This window comes from Bos indicus, chromosome 2 (assembly GCF_029378745.1).
Source record: "Bos indicus isolate NIAB-ARS_2022 breed Sahiwal x Tharparkar chromosome 2, NIAB-ARS_B.indTharparkar_mat_pri_1.0, whole genome shotgun sequence".
Lineage (NCBI taxonomy): Eukaryota > Metazoa > Chordata > Mammalia > Artiodactyla > Bovidae > Bos > Bos indicus.
The window spans coordinates 97444598-97466167 of record NC_091761.1 but is presented as its reverse complement, the minus strand read 5'-3'; the positions used below and the strand labels follow the sequence as shown (position 1 = coordinate 97466167).

General features: G+C 36.2%; 1 protein-coding gene across 43 annotated transcripts in view; it reads right to left on the bottom strand.

The window, feature by feature from the left end:
* Positions 1 to 21570, bottom strand: part of MAP2 (microtubule associated protein 2) — a 297668-nt gene that overhangs the window by 58824 nt on the left and 217274 nt on the right. For all 43 annotated transcript variants that reach the window (XM_070771192.1, XM_070771199.1, XM_070771173.1 and 40 more), the window contains one exon: positions 17030 to 17314. In XM_070771192.1, coding sequence (XP_070627293.1) covers positions 17030 to 17291 — 262 coding nt within the window. In that variant the 5' untranslated portion in view covers positions 17292 to 17314. The remainder of the gene's footprint in view (positions 1 to 17029; positions 17315 to 21570) is intronic.

The window sequence follows — 21570 nt, the reverse complement described above, 5'->3', positions numbered from 1 at the left end:
CAACAGTACATGAACCATGAACTTCCAGATGTTCAAGCTGGATTTAGAAAAGTCAGAGGAACCAGAGATCAAATTACCAACATCCATTGAATCACTGAAAAAGCAAGAGTTTCAGAAAAACATCTACTTCTGCTTTACTGACTATGCCAAAGCCTTTGACTGTGTGGATCACAACAAACTGTGGAAAATTTTGAAAGAGATGGGAATACCAGACCACCTGACAAGCTGCCTGAGAAGTCTGTATCCAGGTCAAGAGGAAACAGTTAGAACTGGACATGGAACAACAGACTGGCTCCAAATTGGGAGAGGAGTACAACAAGACTGTATATTGTCACCCTGCTTATTTAACTTATATGTAGAGTACATCATGAGAAATGCTGGACTGGATGAAGCACAAGCTGAAATAAGATTGTTGGGAGAAATACCAATAACCTCAGATATGCAGATGACACTATACTTATCGCAGAAAGCGAACAACTAAAGAACCTCTTGATGAAAGTGAAAGAGGAAAGTGAAAAAGTTGGCTTAATTCAGAAAACTAAGATCATGGCATCTGGTCCCATCACTTTATGGCAAATAGATGGGGAAACAGTGGAAACACTGACAGACTTTATTTTTTGGGGCTCCAAAATCACTGCAGATGGTGACTGCAGCCATGAAATTAAAAGACACTTTCTCCTTGGAAGAAAAGTTACCACCAACCTAGACAGCATATTCAAAAGCAGAGACATTACTTTGCCAACAAAGGTCTGTCTAGTCAAAGCTATGGTTTTTCCGGTAGTCATGTATGGATGTGAGAGTTGGACTATAAGGAAAGCTGAGAGTCGAAGAATTGATGCTTTTGAACTGTGGTGTTGGAGAAGACTCTTGGAGAGTCCCTTGGACAGCAAGGAGATTCAACCAGTCCATCCTAAAGGAAACTGGTCCTGAATATTCATTGGAAGGACTGATGTTGAAGCTGAAACTCCAATACTTTGGCCACCTGATGTGAAGAACTAACTCATTAGAAAAGACCCTGATGCTAGGAAAGATTGAAGGTAGGAGGAGAAGGGGATGACAGAGGATGACATGGTTGGAAGGCATCACTGACTCAATGGACATGAGTTTGGGTAAACTCCAGGAGCTGGTGATGAACAGGGAGGCCTGGATTGCTGTAGTCCATGTGGTTGCAAAGAGTCGGACACAACTGAGCAACTGAACTGAACTGAACTTGCAGCTCAAAACATACTACATCTTACTGTAATCTGAAATTCTGAAAGGATCAGTTATGTTTCTTTTGAACATCTAAAATTTTCAGAAGTGGACATTTTTAGTCTATGTTAGAAATTATCTTAAGGACGTTGTGTAATATGCATTTTATTCTTTATTTTGTTAATGTCAGGGATTTTGAATTTCAGTGAAAACTTTACAAACAGTATTTGAATATTAACTTGGTATAATTTTACCAGCAGTGTCATTATGTTTTTATAACTAATACAAAAATAGCTCATGATATGGCCATAAAGTCTTTTCATGCCTAAGCAAAATGAATGGATAACTTGGAACTGATCTGATAAATGATCTGTCTAAAAATCAGCTAGACTGAAAACATTAAAAAACAACTTCTTTAAATCAATTTTATAACCTTTAAATAATGTTATTGCTTATGAAAAGTGAAAGTGAAGTCTCTGAGTCATGTCCAACTCTTTGAGACCCCATGGACTTTAGCCTATTATGCTCCTCCATCCATGGGATTTTCCAGGCAAGAGTACTGGAGTGGGTGCCATTGCTTATAGGCTTATATAAAATAAAGGATTTAAAGATTAAAACCCAGGAAATACAGCAACAGGTGACACTGTATTATCAATATAGAGATAAACAGCTACAAGTAAAAAAGTGAAGTCTGTCTTGTAAACATATTCTGAATAACAGACATGGGGTTGGTATTCACAAGAGGATCAAAGCAGTCCTCAGGAGACTGAACTGAATTCTGGAAAGCATGTTTATTTTTGTTATTGGGTAAATCTATTGGTGGAAGCATATAGCATCAATAGAAGTAAATAGGTATAAGAAACTGAGACATACTCTCATCCACAGAAACCTACTTGATAATACCTTGGAGACATGATGCTAAGCTATTTACATTCTCCTACATAATAAATAAACATCATATTGCAATACAAGGTTATTAAACAAGTTGCTACACTAGGCACTTCTATTTCCTGTCAATATTATGTATTCCACAAAGTAACATATTTTCCAAGTTGGAAAACTTGCAAAATCATGGATAAAGGCAATTTACTGTCTCCTTAGAATATCATTTTGATTTATATCAGTGTAGTACAGATATTTTATATCATAGTAGATTCTGGTGTCAGAAAATCTGAAATCAAACCCTGTCTTTAGCTCTTACTAACTGCAAGTAAATACTCTCTCTAAGCTTCAGTTTCCCCATATAAAAAGGGGAACTGAAGTGATATTCATCTTTTGGTATGTTGGGACAACTAAATGAAATATATATATATATATATACACACACACACACATATGTATAAAGTGCTCATTTAAATTATATATTACTATTTTAATCTCATTCACAGTTTTGTTATCATCAAGTCTACTATCATCATTTGACTGACAAAATGTAGGTAAAGAACAACGGTTTCTGTCATACATTAGGATAATTCTGTCATTCTTCCCAGTGAGTATCTTCTTGCTTGAATTTTGGGTCATTGTCTAACAGACTGTATCAGGCTCCTGCCAGTTATTCTTGAAACTAAAACAATAAGGTAAACTTTACTCTATCCTTATACCATGTTGCTATTGTTTAGTTGCTAAGTCGTGTTCAACTATTCTGTGACAAGGCTCCTCTGCCCATGGGATTTCCCAGGCAAGAATACTGGGGTGGGTTGCCATTTCCTTCTCCAGGGGATATTCCCAACCCAGGGGTATTCAGCACTTACAGTCGGTTTGCAGTCCTCCAGTTTTTTCCATGATGCTGATTCATGCTACACCACTATGCACTTCTGGTCACATTATTTTATCACATCGAATTCTGTTGCCAGTGTCAGGCCCTGTTTTTAGCACCTATTTTTGGTTTAGTTATTTTGTTATATTAATCTATCTATATTGTTTGTTTGATTTATAAACAATGGAGCTGAAACTTTCTCAGTGGCCCTGACAATTCCAACCTGGTTCGAGCAACATATGACATTGTTGGTATACAAAGAAGTCTGATGTGTACCTTTTGGGTTTTCATCACAACCAGCTGAGATGACTTGAATATGTAAAGGCTCACTGATTACACTGTGAACAAAAAAAATCCAAGCAAGTTGGCATATGCCTGAGAATATATTTTTGTTGATTTCTTTCAGGTAAAGAGAAAAGTAAGAGATGTTGACAATAAATTCAACCATATGGAATATAAAAGCCATAAAGTGTTTTTGCTTTTAAGAATAATAAGTATAATAGTGCTATATTGAAAGAAATGACAAGTAAGCCTACCGTACACTTGTGAAAGAAGGAAAACAAAACAATTTTAGACAGAATGCTCCTGTCAAGAAAAGGTTTTTCTCAGTGGGGTAGAGAATGGTTGCCTAGGAAACTGAAGCTAATTGCTGCTGCTGATGGAAACTAGTCAACAAGGAAAGCACTGTGTTTGAAGCACTCGGCTAAACAAATACCCTAGATAAATTCATAAAAACAGGGAAAGAAGGAAAGTTCCTTGCCTCTGCTCCAGCTTAATTTGGAGACTGAATGGTCTCTCTGAAGCTGTTACCCGTGATCAACTGTTGATGAAGGAAATTAAAAGAGCAGATTGGTTTTTGTTGTGGTGGTGGTTTTGTTTGTTTCTCTGGCACCTTAGTACTTATTAAAGAGGCCAGCATTGGCATATCCCTTCCTAATCAGATTCTCACTGATCTCAAAGGGTCACCCTAGCCACCTGGCCAACACAACAGCTGTAGATCTCTGCGTACCAGCTTTTTCTTTCAAAGATGAATTCCAAAGATTTACTGACTAAAACAAGGATAAATTTATGAGGGAAAACACCTTTACAGTAATGTTAGTCTATGGAGATAAATGTATTTAAGATGAGGAATCATGACTGCATAAAGTTCATTCTGAAGGGTACTTAAATTTAAGTTATATTGTACCCACTCCAGATGATGTAACTATACTTAGTCATTACCAAGGCTATGAAGATGAGTAAGACATGGTGTTCCTATATTTAAATTGTACTGGAAAGTGGGACAATCTCATTGAAGAACATGGTTTTTTTCTTTGTTTGTTTTTTTAAGATTTTCCTAGTAAGGGCCACAGATGTTGGCTGATCTATACATTCACAGTCACTCACATGGTCCTCTTCTGAAAGGCATTTGCAACCACTTGGGCTAGGATTAGGAGTACAGTGTATGACTATAGGAGAATTTTCCCTCTTTTTCTTTTTTCCCTATTCCAACCGATGTGCTTAAATCCATAATCTTGTTTAGATGGCCAATTTAATCTACTCAAATGAAGTTCTTAGAACTTGGATAGAATTGGCCTAATGTTTAATTTACTCAAAGGGAAAGACTTTGTAAATTAAGATGGTTATCAGTAGAAGGATATTGCAAGTTAAGAACAACATATATGGAATCAAAAGTAATTAGAAAGGCAAAGCACCAATCAAAAACAGTACCTACTGGAAAATTTCACTTCTAGTTTTAAGGGTACAGCAGAAGAAATAAAGCAAGCAAATATGGCTTAGTTTTATAATTATATATTCTAATTAAAGGTTTGTGCTGTTGGTGGTATTGGAGGATCTAAATGTAGTAATATGTGCATATTTGTAGTGTTGTTTGCATTTCATATAGTAAACACTTACTAATTATATCAGCTTTCAATATTTTATTGATTCTAAATTAATTTGGGAAAGAAATGTCTTGGGGAATATGGCTCTCTGAAAATTTCTAACTGCTTAATATCAATAAATTGAGTACAATAATTAAGGCACTGAGGGAACTGATAAAATGCTTTTAGAGCCTTGTAATGCTCAGGTTTTGCATTTTGTCAAAACCATTACAATCGTACTACTCCTTGTAGACTTGAGATAAATTGGATTACTGTCTGTATTGTCTTGAGCATATCACACAAAGGAATGTAGCAGGAGACATTATTAATAACATTAATGAAGAGATGAAATACCAATACAACTAAGAGAGATTGAAAAAATTCACCCTTAGAGTAACTGCATGATAAACAATATAAAATGTACTGTGCGTGCAGAACAGCACTTGCACACATGCCTGTGTGTGTGTGTGTTGAAGCTATGCGTGTGCCAGCATTCATGCACATAAAGGGCCATCTGTGTCTTCAAAGTTTTATCTGGTTTTGGTACCTCGAAAGACTTGGGCACCAGCACGAGTCTAAGATTCATATGGGGAAATTATTGTTTCTACAGTTGCAAAACCAGGAATGTCTGAGACAGGGAACACAATGAAAAAATGGAAAAACATTCTCGATTCCAAAAAAGAAAAAAATCATTGAGCAAAGTTTTAAAGTGTAAGTGCTCCATATATCAGGAAGAGTCTTTACCAGTTACTTCTATAAACTGAAAGATTTCATCTAGGGAAAAACTGTTACAATAAAAAGGTAAAAATCATCAGCTTAGCTACATTTTGTTGGCTCCATCTCATCCCCAAAGTGATAATTTGAAATCTGTGGAGGCCTGTGACCTAGAACCCTACAGAATTTAGGAACTATGTGGTGGGAAGATTGCTTTTGTCACAGTACATCATAGTGTACCTTCAAACAGCAAACAGACCAACATGACTTCTGTGTAATTAGTTTGCTTAAGCCTCTAGTTCTAACATAGTTATAAGAATGAATGTGTAATAATATAGAACATCCACCTTATTTGATTCTTCTTAGTCAGTCTCTCATGAAATGTAAGTATTTTAAGTGTTTCTCTTTTACAACTGCCTATTTTATTTTTAGCACTGGAGTTATATAAAATGTTGTTCACAAATATTCTGTTTATATCAGTCCTGAAAGGACTTGGCAGACGTTTAAGTCACTAAGTACACATGGTAATTATCATTACAAATTATAACTGAATATATATAACCTGAGAACCATGTTTCAATTATACTGCAGGAAAAGGGACAGTGGAATTAATTACATTATGAAATTCTGAAAACTAAAATGCTATGATAGAAAAGAAAACAAAAAATGAGAAAGAGATAATTTTGAGTCATCCTTCTTTTAGTCTTTAATAATGTTTGTTAACTAGAGCTCAGCCATAACACAAGATAAGGAGGACTGTTTCTTTGGGAAAATTCCAAAAAGCAAAATTGTTGATAGTTAAGAATCTTTTCCAGGGTCTCTGAGTAGCAAAATCAAGAGAATTTGCAAATAAGAAGATAATTTTTTTAAGTAAGAAAGTAAGTGTCAAGTCTAACATTATATTTATACTATTATGACAGTAAAAAGCAAAGACTTAAATAGAATTTAAAAATTTATGCCAAAAATTATTCTAGAATAAAAATATCTTTTGTATTCTGGATTGATTAATGCATTCCATGAAACATCCTATTAAATGAATTTCTCTCCAACTATGGGATACAAAAAGTTTATGTTAAGATAAACAAAAACAATTAACAGTAATTTCAAAGTAATCTTCAGAAATTTACAAATAACATACAAATACTACTTTAGAAAATCCCCTCTAATTATCTGTTGAAATAAAATTTTACATTGATGATTTTGCTTCAGTGTTGTTTACTTATCTCAATCCATATCTTTCTGTGTAGTGGGTCTCCCTGATAGCAAGCACACCTCTAGAAATACTGGCAAACTGTTGGTGCCAAGGGTGACTTAAAACTGTCAAAGGTGGGATGGCAAATATTCTCAAGAGCACAGATATCATTGCTATCCTGACTGAACGCACTTCCTCTCCTAAAATGCAACTTTTGAAAGTGTCATCTGTACTTGCTTCAAACTCATTTCTCTCTCTCTCTCTCTCTCTTTTTTTTTTTACTACAATCAAGACAGAAGAATTGGATGACAACTGGCCTGGAAGAACTTACATACTTTTTGAGACAGGCCAAGTTAGTGCAATTTTTTTTTTTTGAGAAAAATCAATTCTGGTAAAGTTCTCAGGAGAACAGGTTTATTCCAATCTTTCCAATGCTTTAGTCATAAATCTTGGTTTTTCAAAAAAACCAACAGATAAATTTTAAAGAAAAAAAATCTACACTTTAGCTTAAGATAAAGAATAGTAGCATGGAAATGCAACAAGGAGAAAAAGTATCCAAAGAACTGATTCATTTTAAAAACTGCTTATAAAATTAACAGTAGTTTAATTAAATACTGTCCTTTAAATACTGAAATAATTAAAATTAGAAAATGTAAATGGGAGCATCTTTCATTTTAATATGTCAAAAAGAAAAGAAAATCTTCAATTACATGCAGCTTTTAAGATTTTTTAAAATAAGAAAACTAGAGAAGTGTGTCTGATTGAAACTGAGACATTTTTCCTAAAATTAGGATATCCTAAAATTAGGATAGAATAAATATCCCTGTTATTCAATAGGGAAATGCTGTTTATTACCTAAGAACTTATCATTTTCAAGTAATTTTATAGACTCAAAGATGAAGTAGTGTAAAAGAACATTGTTGATATATCAATCAGATTGACCTTCAAAAATAGGATATATAACATCTAAGACAATACTAGCATATTCCTTTAATGAAGTATAATTAAATCTATGACTTAGAGCATCCATTTTCTTTAATAGTCAGTTTGTCCATTTGTCAGAAGTGAAATTTATGTGGCCTTCTGATTTATAGTAGTGAGGCAATCTTCACCTTAAAGCCAGAAGATCAACAAAGGTGTGCATTTTAGAGTTCTGTTTGCAAGATATTTCAGTATCACTTTCTACTGAGGCCAACTCTTACATCAGACTCTATTTTGCAAGAATGAACAAGAAAAGTTGTTCAATATCAGTCTATTTCTTAGCTGTTAGATTATGGATGTGTCTCATAAAGGTCATATATCCTGATTTTTTATATTCTTTCCAGTTCAGGTGTTTTCATCATCAAGACTGTATTTCTAATCAGAGGTCTTACTTCTATCCTAAGTCAAAGATATGTTTTCTTCACTAGAAATCTTCACTCCCATTTGCAGAACATAACAAGTCTTCTGCTATATCCCTCCATGACACTCTCTTTACGACAGTATTTCAGAATTCCAACTTGATTGAGCTAGTCAACACTTCTACAGTCTTTACTCTGAATCCAGCCTCCTCCCATGTTTCTTCATCTGCCTCTTTAGTTCCAATATTCCTAACATCATCTTTCCCACAAATATGTTGCTTACCCAATATTTATACAAATATATTCAAAGTTTTTGTAGCCCTATTTTGTGTATGTAATTTCTATTCTCAAAATTGAACATGAATAATTTTTCTCTTCCTTCTTTTTTATGAACTTTTTATTTTGTATTGGGGTATAGCTGATTCACAATGTTGTGATAGTTTCAGGTTCTCTCTTCTTTATCTCACTTTCAAAAATATTTATTAGCACCTACTATGGAGTATAAGCATTGCATTATATACCAGAAGGGACATGGAGATGAATGAAGCACAGCTTCTACCTCAAAACACTTATGATCAATGCTATTCAGTTCAGTTCAGTCGCTCAGTTGTGTCCAACTCTTTGCAACCCCACGAATCACAGCACGCCAGGCCTCTCTGTCCATCACCAACTCCTGGAGTTCACCCAAACTCATGTCCATCAAGTCGGTGATGCCATCAGCCATCTCATCCTCTGTCGTCCCCTCCTCCTCCTGCCCCCAATCCCTCCCAGCATCAGAGTCTTTTCCAATGAGTCAAGAGGTGGCCAAAGTACTGGAGTTTCAGCCTCAGCATCAGTCCTTCCAATAAATACCCAGGGCTATTAGCAAGACATAAACATGGTACACAGGGGTATTTGAAAGAGGAAGAGATTCATTTGAGAGAATAAAATGAATCAGTTCTGGACCTTTGATCATGGATTTCTGATAATCTCTTCTGTTGCATGTACCCTTTCAAATGAGTCCTCTGTCATTTGTTTCATGATGCGGCATTTGAATGAAACCAGAACAGATTGCTTGGGCAAATTAACTAGCTTTGCAAAAGAGAACATTGTTAGTTCAAATAGAGAACTGACTACTCATGCTGGAGTTACTTATGCAAGAATCAGAGGTGCTCAGCTCCCAGCCTTACCTTGACCTGTGTTTCCAAACACAAAACCTGGACTGAAAATATTGAATCTAATTTTCAGGGTGCTGAGGCTGAATCATCTCTATTACACATGATTTTTCTCTGAATCATGTGTTGATTGCTCCCTTAGTACCCATTTTGCCTCATGTTTTCTGAAGTTTGAGCACTGATGAAATCAATTGTAAAAGTGGACATTTAACTCTCCTTTCTAACATTTGCACACTAGCATTACCTGGTATTTGCATACTTGTTAAAAGCTGCCATGAGAGCCTAGAACATATGCTTCCCTCTTTCTCTGCTCATCAGCGTCGCTGGGTTTTGAACTCTATTTTCTCTGAGTGTTGCTGAACCATGACTCATTCTATAAGGCGAGTCACACAGAGGGAGGGCACTGGGCGGTTTGGTGTCCTTTCCCCGCACCCTCCCAGGAGTCATGATGTCAAGTCAGATCATGCTTAAACTACCAGGTCTGCAACGCAGCACCCGTCGTTCTGTTCATCTACTCCTGGTATGAATTTCCAGACTCCCCTGACAATCAAAGCAGTGCTTTATGTAATGTGCTAAGGTGCAGTGAAGTGTGAGGGAATGAGAGGGCTTGATACACTGAAGCAGAAAGTCGGTTCATCTCAAGTAGCTTGGGGAGAAAAGAGGGAGGTGTTGATGACTGCTAGGTCCTCCCTGACCTACTAACCTCCCAGTAGCGATAAAACCAAACTTGGAGCCAACCCTCAAGGGGATATTGGTAAACACTGACAGACAGTTTTCTCAGGTATATGCAAGCAATATAATCAAATTTATATATATATATATCTCATACTTTTCAAAAACACACCTTAGTGACTGATGAAGAATATTCTCCAGATATTAGTTAATTTATTTGTTCCAAATTACTATTAAGGTTTTTCTCTTTTATTTTCTGGGAGGAGAGAATTCTTAGCAATTGAGCAAGGGACATATAAAGGTCATGCATAATCCTCACCGAAACATAGACTTAGAGGGTCCAAAAAAAAAAAATCAGGAAGACTGGCTTCCATGACTGATTATTGTCATCTATTCACTACAAACAAAAAAGATTTTATGAACTGTTTAGAAATCTTCTCTAAATGGAGATTTTAAAAAACCTCAAATAATTGGGATACACTGAAAGAAAAATATGATAATACAATGTGGTAGCATATTAGGAAAAAATTTGATAAGGTCTTGAAAAAAATATAGGATTATGAGAAAGGCTCAAGTGAAAAATACAATGCTATTAAATTATATTTACCGCTAGAAACAAGAGAGAGTAATTTTTACAAGTAGTTCTGAACTCTCCTTAGCTCAAATCTGTTGCATTAAGATTCAAATTCAAAACAATTTTTCAAAGTGTCAGTGGACCAAAAAGAAGAATTATATATATATACATGTGTGTGTGTGTGTGTGTGTGTATATATATATATATATATATATTAGTGTCTATGATGTAGTTCTGATTTTAACCCAAAATAAGACAATAAAGAAACGAGAATGATTTCCACAAGTGCATGGGAGGAATTTTCTGGAGGAACATACATGGGAGTAAATGCATATGCAAATTAATCTTAATTTTAAAATATTATATTATGTTAGATCAAGCCTTACTCTTCACAACTTGAAGTGTTTGTAGGCAATTAAAATTCCAAGGAATAAAATCATGGGTTTTATTTGTTGAGTCACTGGGTTTAATTAAAAGGAGTCAAGAGAAACCAAGTTTTCCTTAAATTTGGATTCATAATTACTGGCTTCAAACAATCACATTCCACTCTAAGATTCTGGCTGAAGAGCAAAGAAAGATACAAGGTAATTTTTTTATAGAAAGAACTACCTACAATTGCACATTTAAATAAACAACTGTATCTGGTACCTATCTTTTCTTCTAATTTGTAAAACATTTTAAGCTGTATTTAGCAATATCTGCTATAAGCAAGCAACCTTACCAAGGTTGAGAGGCTGTTCTTCATTATAAAGTCCAGGTAAGACAGCCCCCAATTAGGTTCAGATCCCCTTCTATTTACCAACAAGGCAAGTCACATATGATTGAAGCTAATACTCCAAACCTGCTTCAAAGGGTACAGAGAGCACACAGGACAAAGCAAACGTGACAAATACAAACCTCATGCCTTTTCTAGCAATTCTTGTCTTTCTCACTTTTTCTAGACCCAGATGCCCAACCTTTCGAAGGAAAACATTGCAAAGATCCCCATTTTCTGTCCTTGTCCATCGGCGCCGCCAGGTGCAGACACTTTGCGGTGAGGCCGTGTGCTTTTCTGCAGATCCACCCTGAATGCTAAATAACTGCTCTGCACACTCCTCTGCGGAGCTTGGGGAAATGGCAGCCAGAGCAATGAGTGGTTGGCATGGCAACAAGGAAAGGAAAATCTGCAACCTTTTGTATTGTTAGGCCAGCCTATTTATTTGCCTTGGGGGGTGGTGGGGCCGGCTTCAGTCACTTCACATGAGAAATGGTTCTGCACTATTTTGCTCTGTGTGCATTAATATATATTATGTATAATATACCATAGTTTAAATGGGATGGTGATTCCTACCATTAAATCTAAAATGTGGGAATGGAGGGAGGGGACTATGGGGTGAGAAAATGCAGATTCAAATTTTCTAAGATTAGAAAGGGAGAGAGAGAAGTGTAGAGGTATATTCAGATTTTTGCTTGTGACTGATGATAACCTTTTTCTCCACTATGCATTTCAATCTGAAATGTATAATTTCAGCAACAAAAAACTTAGATATCTAAGTATGTTCATGACTGGTCTGCTTGAATCAGGAGGATGTGAAAGGGCGCGCTGAGCTTTAGAAGGTGCATCTCCATTGGAAAGCTCTGGAAAAAGTGACAGTGATAACCCTGAAGGGCCTTACAGATCTCAGTGCTTTGGTGGGAGCAGATCTGGAGAAATGCCCCAGAAATGCTGGAGAAACACTGCAACCCTTGGGAAATCAAGGGGTAGTTTACTGAAGGACTGACCTTTAATCTTCAAATTTACTCAAAAAGAGACCTGGTGGTGACTTGTGATAATCACAAAGGCACTTTACACTGTGACTGCTGTTTTTTTTTTTTTTTTTAACCAGTGTTCAAAGCATTGTACCTCAGAATAGTCAAAATCACTTAAAAAGTGTCATTTTAAATACTTCAAAGTTTTGGCATCTGTAAACATCTCAGAATTGCCTCCTTTCTTTCTCCATTCAAGCTGAAAACTGGGAATAAATTTGCCGTCATGCTGAAAGGCACATGGATATGACCGTTCTGCAATGGAAGAACTGTCTTTGGCTATGACTGGTTATTGTTGCTGCTGGGCATCTAGCTGCATGGGGCAGTGGAAGGAGCACGGCCCCATAAAGCAGAAGACCTGTGTGCTGGCTTTAGCCAAGTATCCTGGATGGGTCACTAAACCCATAAATAGGAGAAATATGAGAGGTCATCTTACAAGATAACATCTAGTTATCTTGATGTTGTCTTGTGTATTGCGTATTCAGTCACTCAGTTCTTTCTGACTCCTTGCAACTCCATGGACTGTAGCCCACCAGGGTCCTCTATTCATAGAATTTCCCAGGCAAGAATACTGGAGTGGGTTGCCATTTCCTACACTAGGGGATCTTCCTGACCCAGGGATTGAACCTGTGTCTCTTGCATCTCCTGCATTGGCAGGTGTATTCCTTCACCACTGTGCCACCTGGGAAGCCCAGATGTTATCTTGATATAAATTGTAACATGCATTTGAGTGCCACCTACAAATAAGAAGCCTAAATATGAGGCTCCTAATTATCACTCAGAGTTGAAACTCTATGGGGACTGAAATGCATTCTGTTTGCTTTCCTCAATAAAGATAAGGTGGAAAAGAGAAGAAGGGTTTATTACAAGCCTTTATTCTTATTAACCATGGTGGAAAATGATTTAAAAATGACTTGTTTCAGTATTATGTTGTATTCATTTATCAATAACAATAACTTTCCTAAGTGGCCCAATTTTTCATGGATTTTCTATGGTTTCTCTTCTGTTGTTTTAGGCTCCAGTGGCATGGCTTCTAAAAAGGACGCTTTAATAAGTAAATGTAAGAAGAATTCTTAAAGTATAAAGTTATGTGATACTAGGTGAGTATATAATTCTACCTACCTTTCTATGGATTAGCTTTAAATTGTAAGGAAAGAGACAAAAATCTAAGTTGTAAATTAAATATAAAGTGTTATTTCCTTCCAGTATTTTCTGTACAACCCCTCCTCGCTGCTTCCTCCCCCACCATCTTAGTGCATAAGATCAAAGGTAAGCTGACATGGCCTTGCACCTTCAAAAATTAAGAAGTTATTATGGTCCAGACATGAAGGTGAACACTGAAAGTGGTGGATGAGAGAGAATGAGGCAGACCTTTGGTTAAAGTAAGTGTCCTCTGATGAAGGAAAGAGGAGGGAGAGTTGATGATTGCAATTCATTTATTATGTGATCTTGTTTATAGAGATGAATAAACAATGTTGGGTAAAAGATTTATTTCTAAGAATGAAAGTAGAAGAAAAGGAAAGTAGAAGAAAGATCTTTGGCTTCGATCAGCCATGGTCTGGACATTGTAACAGATAGCTGAGGATGTCATGGGAAATGTTTCATGTTCACAAAATCCTGAAAAACATCCATATAGGAGAAATTGCAATATACTAATAGATTACATGAAATGATGAGATATCAAATAATCACCTCAAAATATAATGCCTGCTCAGTCAATGGTCTCCATTATCAAAGGATAGCATTTTTAAAGATCATATCTAAGATTTAAGAATATTCCTTTTTTACTGGGGATGATTTTTGTTTGCAATTTGTGGAATAATTATATATAAGCCATCAATAATACAATTTATTTATTATTTTATTAAGCTAAAGTTTGGAGAGAAATTTAATTGCACATTAACTTATCACTGAAAAATCCTCTATAGGTATGCTGCTGCTGCTAAGTCGCTTCAGTCGTGTCCGACTCTGTGCGACCCCAGAGACGGCAGCCCACCAGGCTCCCCCATCCCTGGGATTCTCCAGGCAAGAACACTGGAGTGGGTTGCCATTTCCTTCTCCAATGCATGAAAGTGAAAAGTGAAAGTGAAGTCGCTCAGTCGTGAGAAGATAACAATTTACATTTTTCCTCTCCTGCTGCTTTCCATACATGGATGACTGATGGATTCAATACTCAGTCTCTTCTTTCTGGAGGGAGGCTGGTTTAAAATTACATCATCGTTTGGATTGAAAACATCACTGTTTACAACCTTTGTCGCTATGAATATACATATAAAATTTACATAATCAGTCTCCCAAAGGTAATGTAATATTCATTTGATATATGCTAAGCTGAATTCAAAATTAACTCTGGATGGTCTTGAACCCACAATTTAAAGAACCATCTGTTAGTTTCTTTTTAATTTATGTTATTTTCTCAAAGAAGCTGGCAAGGCCACACTGACCTGACAAATAGATTTTTTTCTGATGCTCTCAAATACTTAATAAAGACTACTGAAAAAAATGAAATAGTGAGTGATTTTGGTTCTCTCCTGCTTGACCAAGCATACTACAAGTGATTTTTTTCTTGGGTATATAATAAGCCTCCATAATAGTCAGTGGGAGTCAACTGGTGAGAGTTCAAGAGGCAAAGTTAAGGCTTTTCAATAGCTTCCCCCATAAATTTGAAAAGAACTTTCTTCTTTTTGTATCATTCACTCAACTACTCACTCAACACACATTTGTTGAGTCCTTGAGGTATAATGTCAAGTGCTGTAGGGGACAATGATGAGAAAAATCTTGATTTCTCACATTATCTCCTTTATTCCCACAATCATTTTTTTCTAACATGTTCTCAACTCCTCATGCCTCAATCGCTTCAAAATTTTCCCAGTTAGTGCTCCTGATACCCAAGTCACACCCTCTTCAAATTGTATTACACTTGACTGTAGAAAAATAGTTCCTGATCGAGGGTGTCCTGTTGTCTATATGAATACCACTACCACCTCTGATAATCCCAATAACAATGGTACTTAATAGACAGTATTTCTTGAATCATTTACTTTATATACTCTACCTCATCTTCCCTATAACCATGAAAAGTAAAAACAGTATTTTTATTTCATTCTTATCCACAACTTCTTACTAATGGGACATGGGTGTCTATAGGGCACTGCACAGCTTTTCAAATCCTTGAGTTAGCTTGGACACTGCCACTCTCTTTTTTCTGTTCCACATACATTTCTACAGGGTATTTGCTTTTTTATCACAGCAACTTCGAAAAGACCCCAAAATCCCAGCTTCAAAAAGACAGGACATCATGAAGAAGAATGTGGTACGACCTAATGTTGAAACCAAACTATCTTAAATTAATAGTTCATGCAGTATTTGACAGCTATTGAATATCACAGAATTTCATCTGGGTATTTAAAAACACTCTGCCACACTTTTGTGCATCTGCTGTGGAACCTCAAGATGCTTCTGTACTTGATTTGGAAACTTGGTTTGGAAACGACCCCTCTTCAACTTTGCCTTTCTATACTGCTCATGTGGCACTTAATGTTCTGTGTTCTGTATTTGAATTAACTGTACACACAGGTCTCATGTGTGCTACTAGATCAACTGCTCTGGGAAGTTCAGAGCCCATTCTTTGCACTCGTCCTGGCACAGCTTATACGTAGAAAATGTTCAACAGTAGTTTGTTAAATGAAAAGAATCACACTGTATGTATGTATGTATGTATGTAATTTCAGTTATTTGAAATGCCTTTCATACTTTCCCATTAAAATTTAAATATATTTTTTGAACTGAGTGTACAGTGGATGTGTGGCTAACCAATTGACTGTAGAAAACTGACCCTTGAATAAGTAAGGGATGATCTTGAAGCAGACAGAGCCGTTCTTACTAGCAGTTTACTTACTGTTTTTGGAGTAGCATGGAGTAGCATTTGGACAGCAAATTACTGCCTTCAAATACATTAAATTCTGAATTACAGAGAAAGAACTATAGAGCAGACTAATGTGCTGCAGTCTGTGGGATAGCAAAGTGTCGGGCGTGACTGAGAGACTGAACTGAACTGAATGGTTCTCTAAGCCATTAATGACAATATCGTCAACAAACCTGTGGTAGAAATCATACTTTAAGATTAAATTATATTCTGTTATCCTTTAAGCATCTGTATATTAGTCCTAAAAAGCTATCCAAAGAAGTATTAAATAGTTCCCGTGTATGCATGTGCTGGTTTCCTTTCTTTTTTCCTTTTTAAGGCTGGGAGACAGACTACATTTCTTCCTGCCCTAAAAAGTAAATGTGCTTCTTATCAATTAATCAGATTTAAGTCCAATATCATTCAAGAGAATCCCAGTTAGTGAAGTTTTTTTTTTTCTTCAGTGATTTAGAATGCTGACAGTTATTAGCAACACACACACACACCAAGCCGTTTGTCTACTAAAATTAAGGTGGTAAATGGAAACTCCATGGTGGTCCAGAGGTTAGGACTCTGAGCTTTCACTGTGAGGCCATGGGTTTGATCCCCAGTAGGAGAACTAAGATCCTGCAAGCTGCTGGGCACAGCCAAAAATAAATAAATTAAAAATTAAAAAGGAGATAAGATTGAGAATATAACTGATCTGGGGGAATGTCAGGCTAGTTCCTATGATTTTTCTCTCCTTTCGGTGTCTATTTCCCTTGACTGACTAGCATCTCAGTTCTAGCACTAGAGAAAGATCAGTGCTGTAAACTAATTCACTTGAAGCGTAAACAGACTTCAAAGCACAAAGCAAGCACTGGTGACAGAAGAGCCCTTAGTTACCTGCTGTTTCTCTGTCAGTTGAGGTCAGTTCTCCGTTGATTCCGTTCTCTTTGGTATTTGAGTAGGTGCCCTGGGACCCATGTTCTCCAAAGGCGCCCTCTTCATCCTCTCTGTAGGGGAATCCATTGGCGCTTCTGACAAGTCCTTCCCCTGCCCCACCTTGATCCTTGATCTCCGGTGGGTGTGGTTGGGCGGATGCCTCTGTAAGTTGAGCTGAGGTCCAGTGAGGCGCCTTTGCTTCATCTTTCCGATCATCTGCCATTCTTCAATGTCCTGGGATGTTTCCTGTGATTGGAAGAAGAAAAATGGCAGCCATGACCTTGGAGAAAGATTATCTGAAGTACTAAAATAGGGAAAATTGACAGCAAACTCACCAGCAACTGATGGTCAACAAAACACATTCAATAACCCACTTTTAATATCAAGAGGTAGCTACTGTTAACACCCTAGTTTTTAACAGATTTTTTCCGGAATATCTATTTTTTTTTTCATATAAGATCACCATTAGTTTCATATACTCTATTTTTTAAAACTAGTGTTTGGCATTTAAGGACATATCTGAGCTAACTTTCATTGACATATGACACTGACTCAACAAGGAAAATAGGGAAAATCTGTAATATGTGAAAACTGGATAGAAAACAGTAGGGAAAAGAATGGCTCAGGGGACATGCTGGATTATGGAAGATTATTCCAAATACTCTTTAAAACCACAACTCTCTGTGAAATCTAGAAAAGACAATGGTCAGTATATTAGTCCTTTCAATTTGAAAGATGTTTAATTCAAACCAGAGGAAGATATATCTTTCTGGATACTGAATATTAAGAGAAAGAGAGTTTTGACTTAATTTTTCAGCAAACTTTTCTAAGCTCTATCTATAGATTAAAAAGGGAATGGCATTTTCTCTTGGTATAAATCTTACATAGAGAATAAATATAATATTAGGCCTATGTCACAACTTACAGTATTATGTCACAATTAAGTCAATTCAGTTAAGTCATTAATATTCATTAGGTGGCCATAAATTATAGTAAAGTTTGAATAAGTCATGGAGTAGGTATTCTGCATGTGTTAATAAGGAAACAGTAGGTACAGCACAGCCTTCACTTATATACTGAAGCCACTAAATTTACAGATCTAGTTGACAAGAAGTGATACATCACTGTTTTGAAATGCTGTTGCCAGCAATGTGGCTTCACTGATGGTCTATTGTCCCCACCCTGATGATGACACAGACAATCAGAATCTCTGATGGAAGCTAAGAACATTTTCCTTTTTTTTTTCCCCCCAAAATAGTAACTCAACCCAAACCCTCCAAATAAACAAACAAAAAGTCTATGAAAACAAATCCAATTCTAGCTACCACGTTCTGTTTAGAGACATCACAAATAAAGCTGTCACGAAAGTAAGCTTTCTATCAGATTTCTAGCAAGAATCTTATTATTATTATTTTACTGAATTTCAATGCTACTCTAAGGTCCCTATTCTCATTTTCTGTTCATACCAAGAACTACACGAGTTAACTCATTTGAACTAATTTGACAACGCCAAAGCCCCTCCCCACACCCCCACAATTGCTTCCCATAAGGGTTATACTTATCTTCCCTATGAGTATTTAAACAGGATTTAAGCAATTTTGCTTTTAAAACATTGATTGAAGGGCTTCTGAATAAATCAAAGTGCATCCCCACATCACTGACAATGTATAAAGAACTGCGTGCATGCAAGAGTATCTTTATCTGTAAAATAGAACAATGATGCCTAGTTTATTGCTTTGTTGCAAATTTAAACAAAGTAAGGACTCAGCACAGCCCCCAACAAGCTCAATAAATAGTAGTTTCTACCTTTGCCATTGTTATTGTAATAATACTAACAGTCATCATACCACCACTCATTACATATGAAATACTTTCAGTAGTTTTTCTGGAATTGTTGGCATACGAAGAGGAGCCTGAAAACCTGGTAAGTCCAATAATAAGAGTGACTTACAAATTTCTGCCCATGTATCACAGAGAAATGGTTGAACGTTCCAAGACAGGCATAGCCAATGTTTGGGACAGGAGAGCCTAATGGGAGGAGTGTGTCCTAAGAACTAACCACTCCATGTGTACATCTGAAAACAGAATCCTTTATAAAGATGGTTCTGCAATGTTCTAGATCCCACTCCACCACTGTATTCTAGTCAAATAAGAAAGGACCTAAATTGGGAGTCTGAGGACTGTGTTTCTTCTGAGTTGTTCCGGCATCTCCGTATGTCTAATGGGCTGAAAAAATGATCTACATTCAAACTGTGACCTTGATCACAATATGTTATTGCTAGTGAGACTGTTGGCTTAGCATCCTTACCTTTACGTGCCTTGATTTCTCTACTTTTTCTGTACCAGAACAGCTTAAATAAGATCCCCACATTCTTAAATGGGCCAAACTATTGTTTTTGTGCAGAGTGAACACTTATAAATAGAAAAACTTTCCCACAAAGAAGTACATGACTTGTTAATATTGCTTTTAAAAAGATTAACAGGTTTCCTATTTTTAGGGCAATTTCATATTTACAGAAACATTTGAACAGATAATATAGAGTTCCTATGTATCTTCTGCACTCAAATTCTCCTGTCATTAACATATTAGTGTGATTCATTTGCTATAATTAATGAAACAGTACTGATGCATTATTATTAACTAAAGTTCATAGTTTAGATTCCCTTAGTTTTTACCTAATCTTTTCTTTGGTTCTAGAATCTCATCTAAGATTCTACATTACATTTAGTTCCATGTCTCTTCAGGTTCCTTCAGGCTGTGAGATGTTCTCAGACTTTCTTTGTTGTGGATGACCTTAAAAAATACTGGCCAGGTATATTACAGATGTCTCTCTGTTGAAATCTGTCTGACATTTTTTCATGATTAGTCTTCGATTACATTTTTGGGAGAAAGACCACTAGCAGTAAAGTGTTCAAATAAGCTTGGCCAATGCTGAGTTACATGGGCATGTATAATACAAGTTTCCTGACAGCTTTTGCTCTTTTACTGCACACGGCAATCTCAGGGTAGGGCACTGGTGTGCGAAGCATCCCAAGTAATTGGCTACAGAACCTTCATTTGATGCTACGTTTATTAACATCTCTAAAAGGATTTGGAAAATACTTAGATTTGCATTTCAGTCCATGTTTACCTCTGGGAGTTCTTGCCACAGACATTCAAAGGACATAAAATAATATGAGCACCCACAACTTCCAGCAAAATGTCACAAGTTTTCCCCCAGAGAGAGGTGGAAAAGATTTCTCAGTGGCTAAAAATCTTCATCTTGAACCTAAAAATCCAACACTGAAATGATCAGTGTGTTACTTGATAATCATCTACTTAAAACATTATGATAATTTGTTTTCAAGAGAACAGGTATGCAAAAGTGAATTCCTTAGTCTTTAATACTTTCAAGTTTTTAATTCTTTCTTTATAGTTAGTCGATAAAAACTAACGTTGGAAGAAAGGCAAGGCTGGCTACACTGACTTCAATTGCTATTAGATGTACAAATAAAGTGAATTTATTATCTAAAATGCATCATCTGGATTCCTGATGAGACTATTCAGATAATACTCCTTCAAACATAGGTAATTAGTCATATTTCACTTTCTAATTTGTTGGGCTTTTGAAACATACAAAGCCTAACTATCTATTAAGTGACAAGCATTTGAGGAGATTTCAAGCTAGAACTGGCATTGCTCTGGCAAAACTTTTTTGACAGAAAATATGATTTGGAAAGATATGTTTCAGTTTTAATGAAAAGCATCTGGAATCAGAGGAGACATTATTTAGACCTACTCCCTTAAAATAACAACATGATATTATTAAAATACCACCCATTCATGATAAATTTCACTTAAACACCCAATCAGTGTTTTGGGGTCACAGATAATCTCTACTCTTCAGAATGGTGTTAGAACATGGTTAAAAGTTATCACAACTTCCTTTAATTTCTTCTTCCTGATGTATAGTATTACTTTTACCTGAATCTCTGAAAACCATGCTTGTGGAATTAAAGGTGATACGAAAACTGAGAGAAAGGCAAATCCTCTCCAAGTCTATAAAAGAAATTTGTGAGGTAGCAGGAATTGTAACATCCCATTCCTACTGTGTAAAGGGAAAAACTCTCCTCTCTCCATATTGCAAAAGATCACATAACCTCCTGCTCCTAAGCACTGAACAGCTAGACACCTGCTGCACAATCTTCTGGATGGATAAAGCAAGCTGAGAAGCTACCGGAACTCTCCACCTTCTCCTCTTCCCAAAAGCCTAGCTTGATAACATGAGCAAGGAAATTCCCAAGTTTTTAAAAACAGTACTAAGTCCAAGGCATTGAGTTATAATTCATAATATGTTGCAATGAGATCTTAGCTGTTAGGGCTAAGCACAAATGACAACATGAATGAGGATATAGATATCTGTAACACGGATTTTTAAAAAGAAATCCAAGAAGTTCCAATACAACATGAATGAGGATATAGATATCTGTAATACGGATTTTTAAAAAGAAATCCAAGAAGT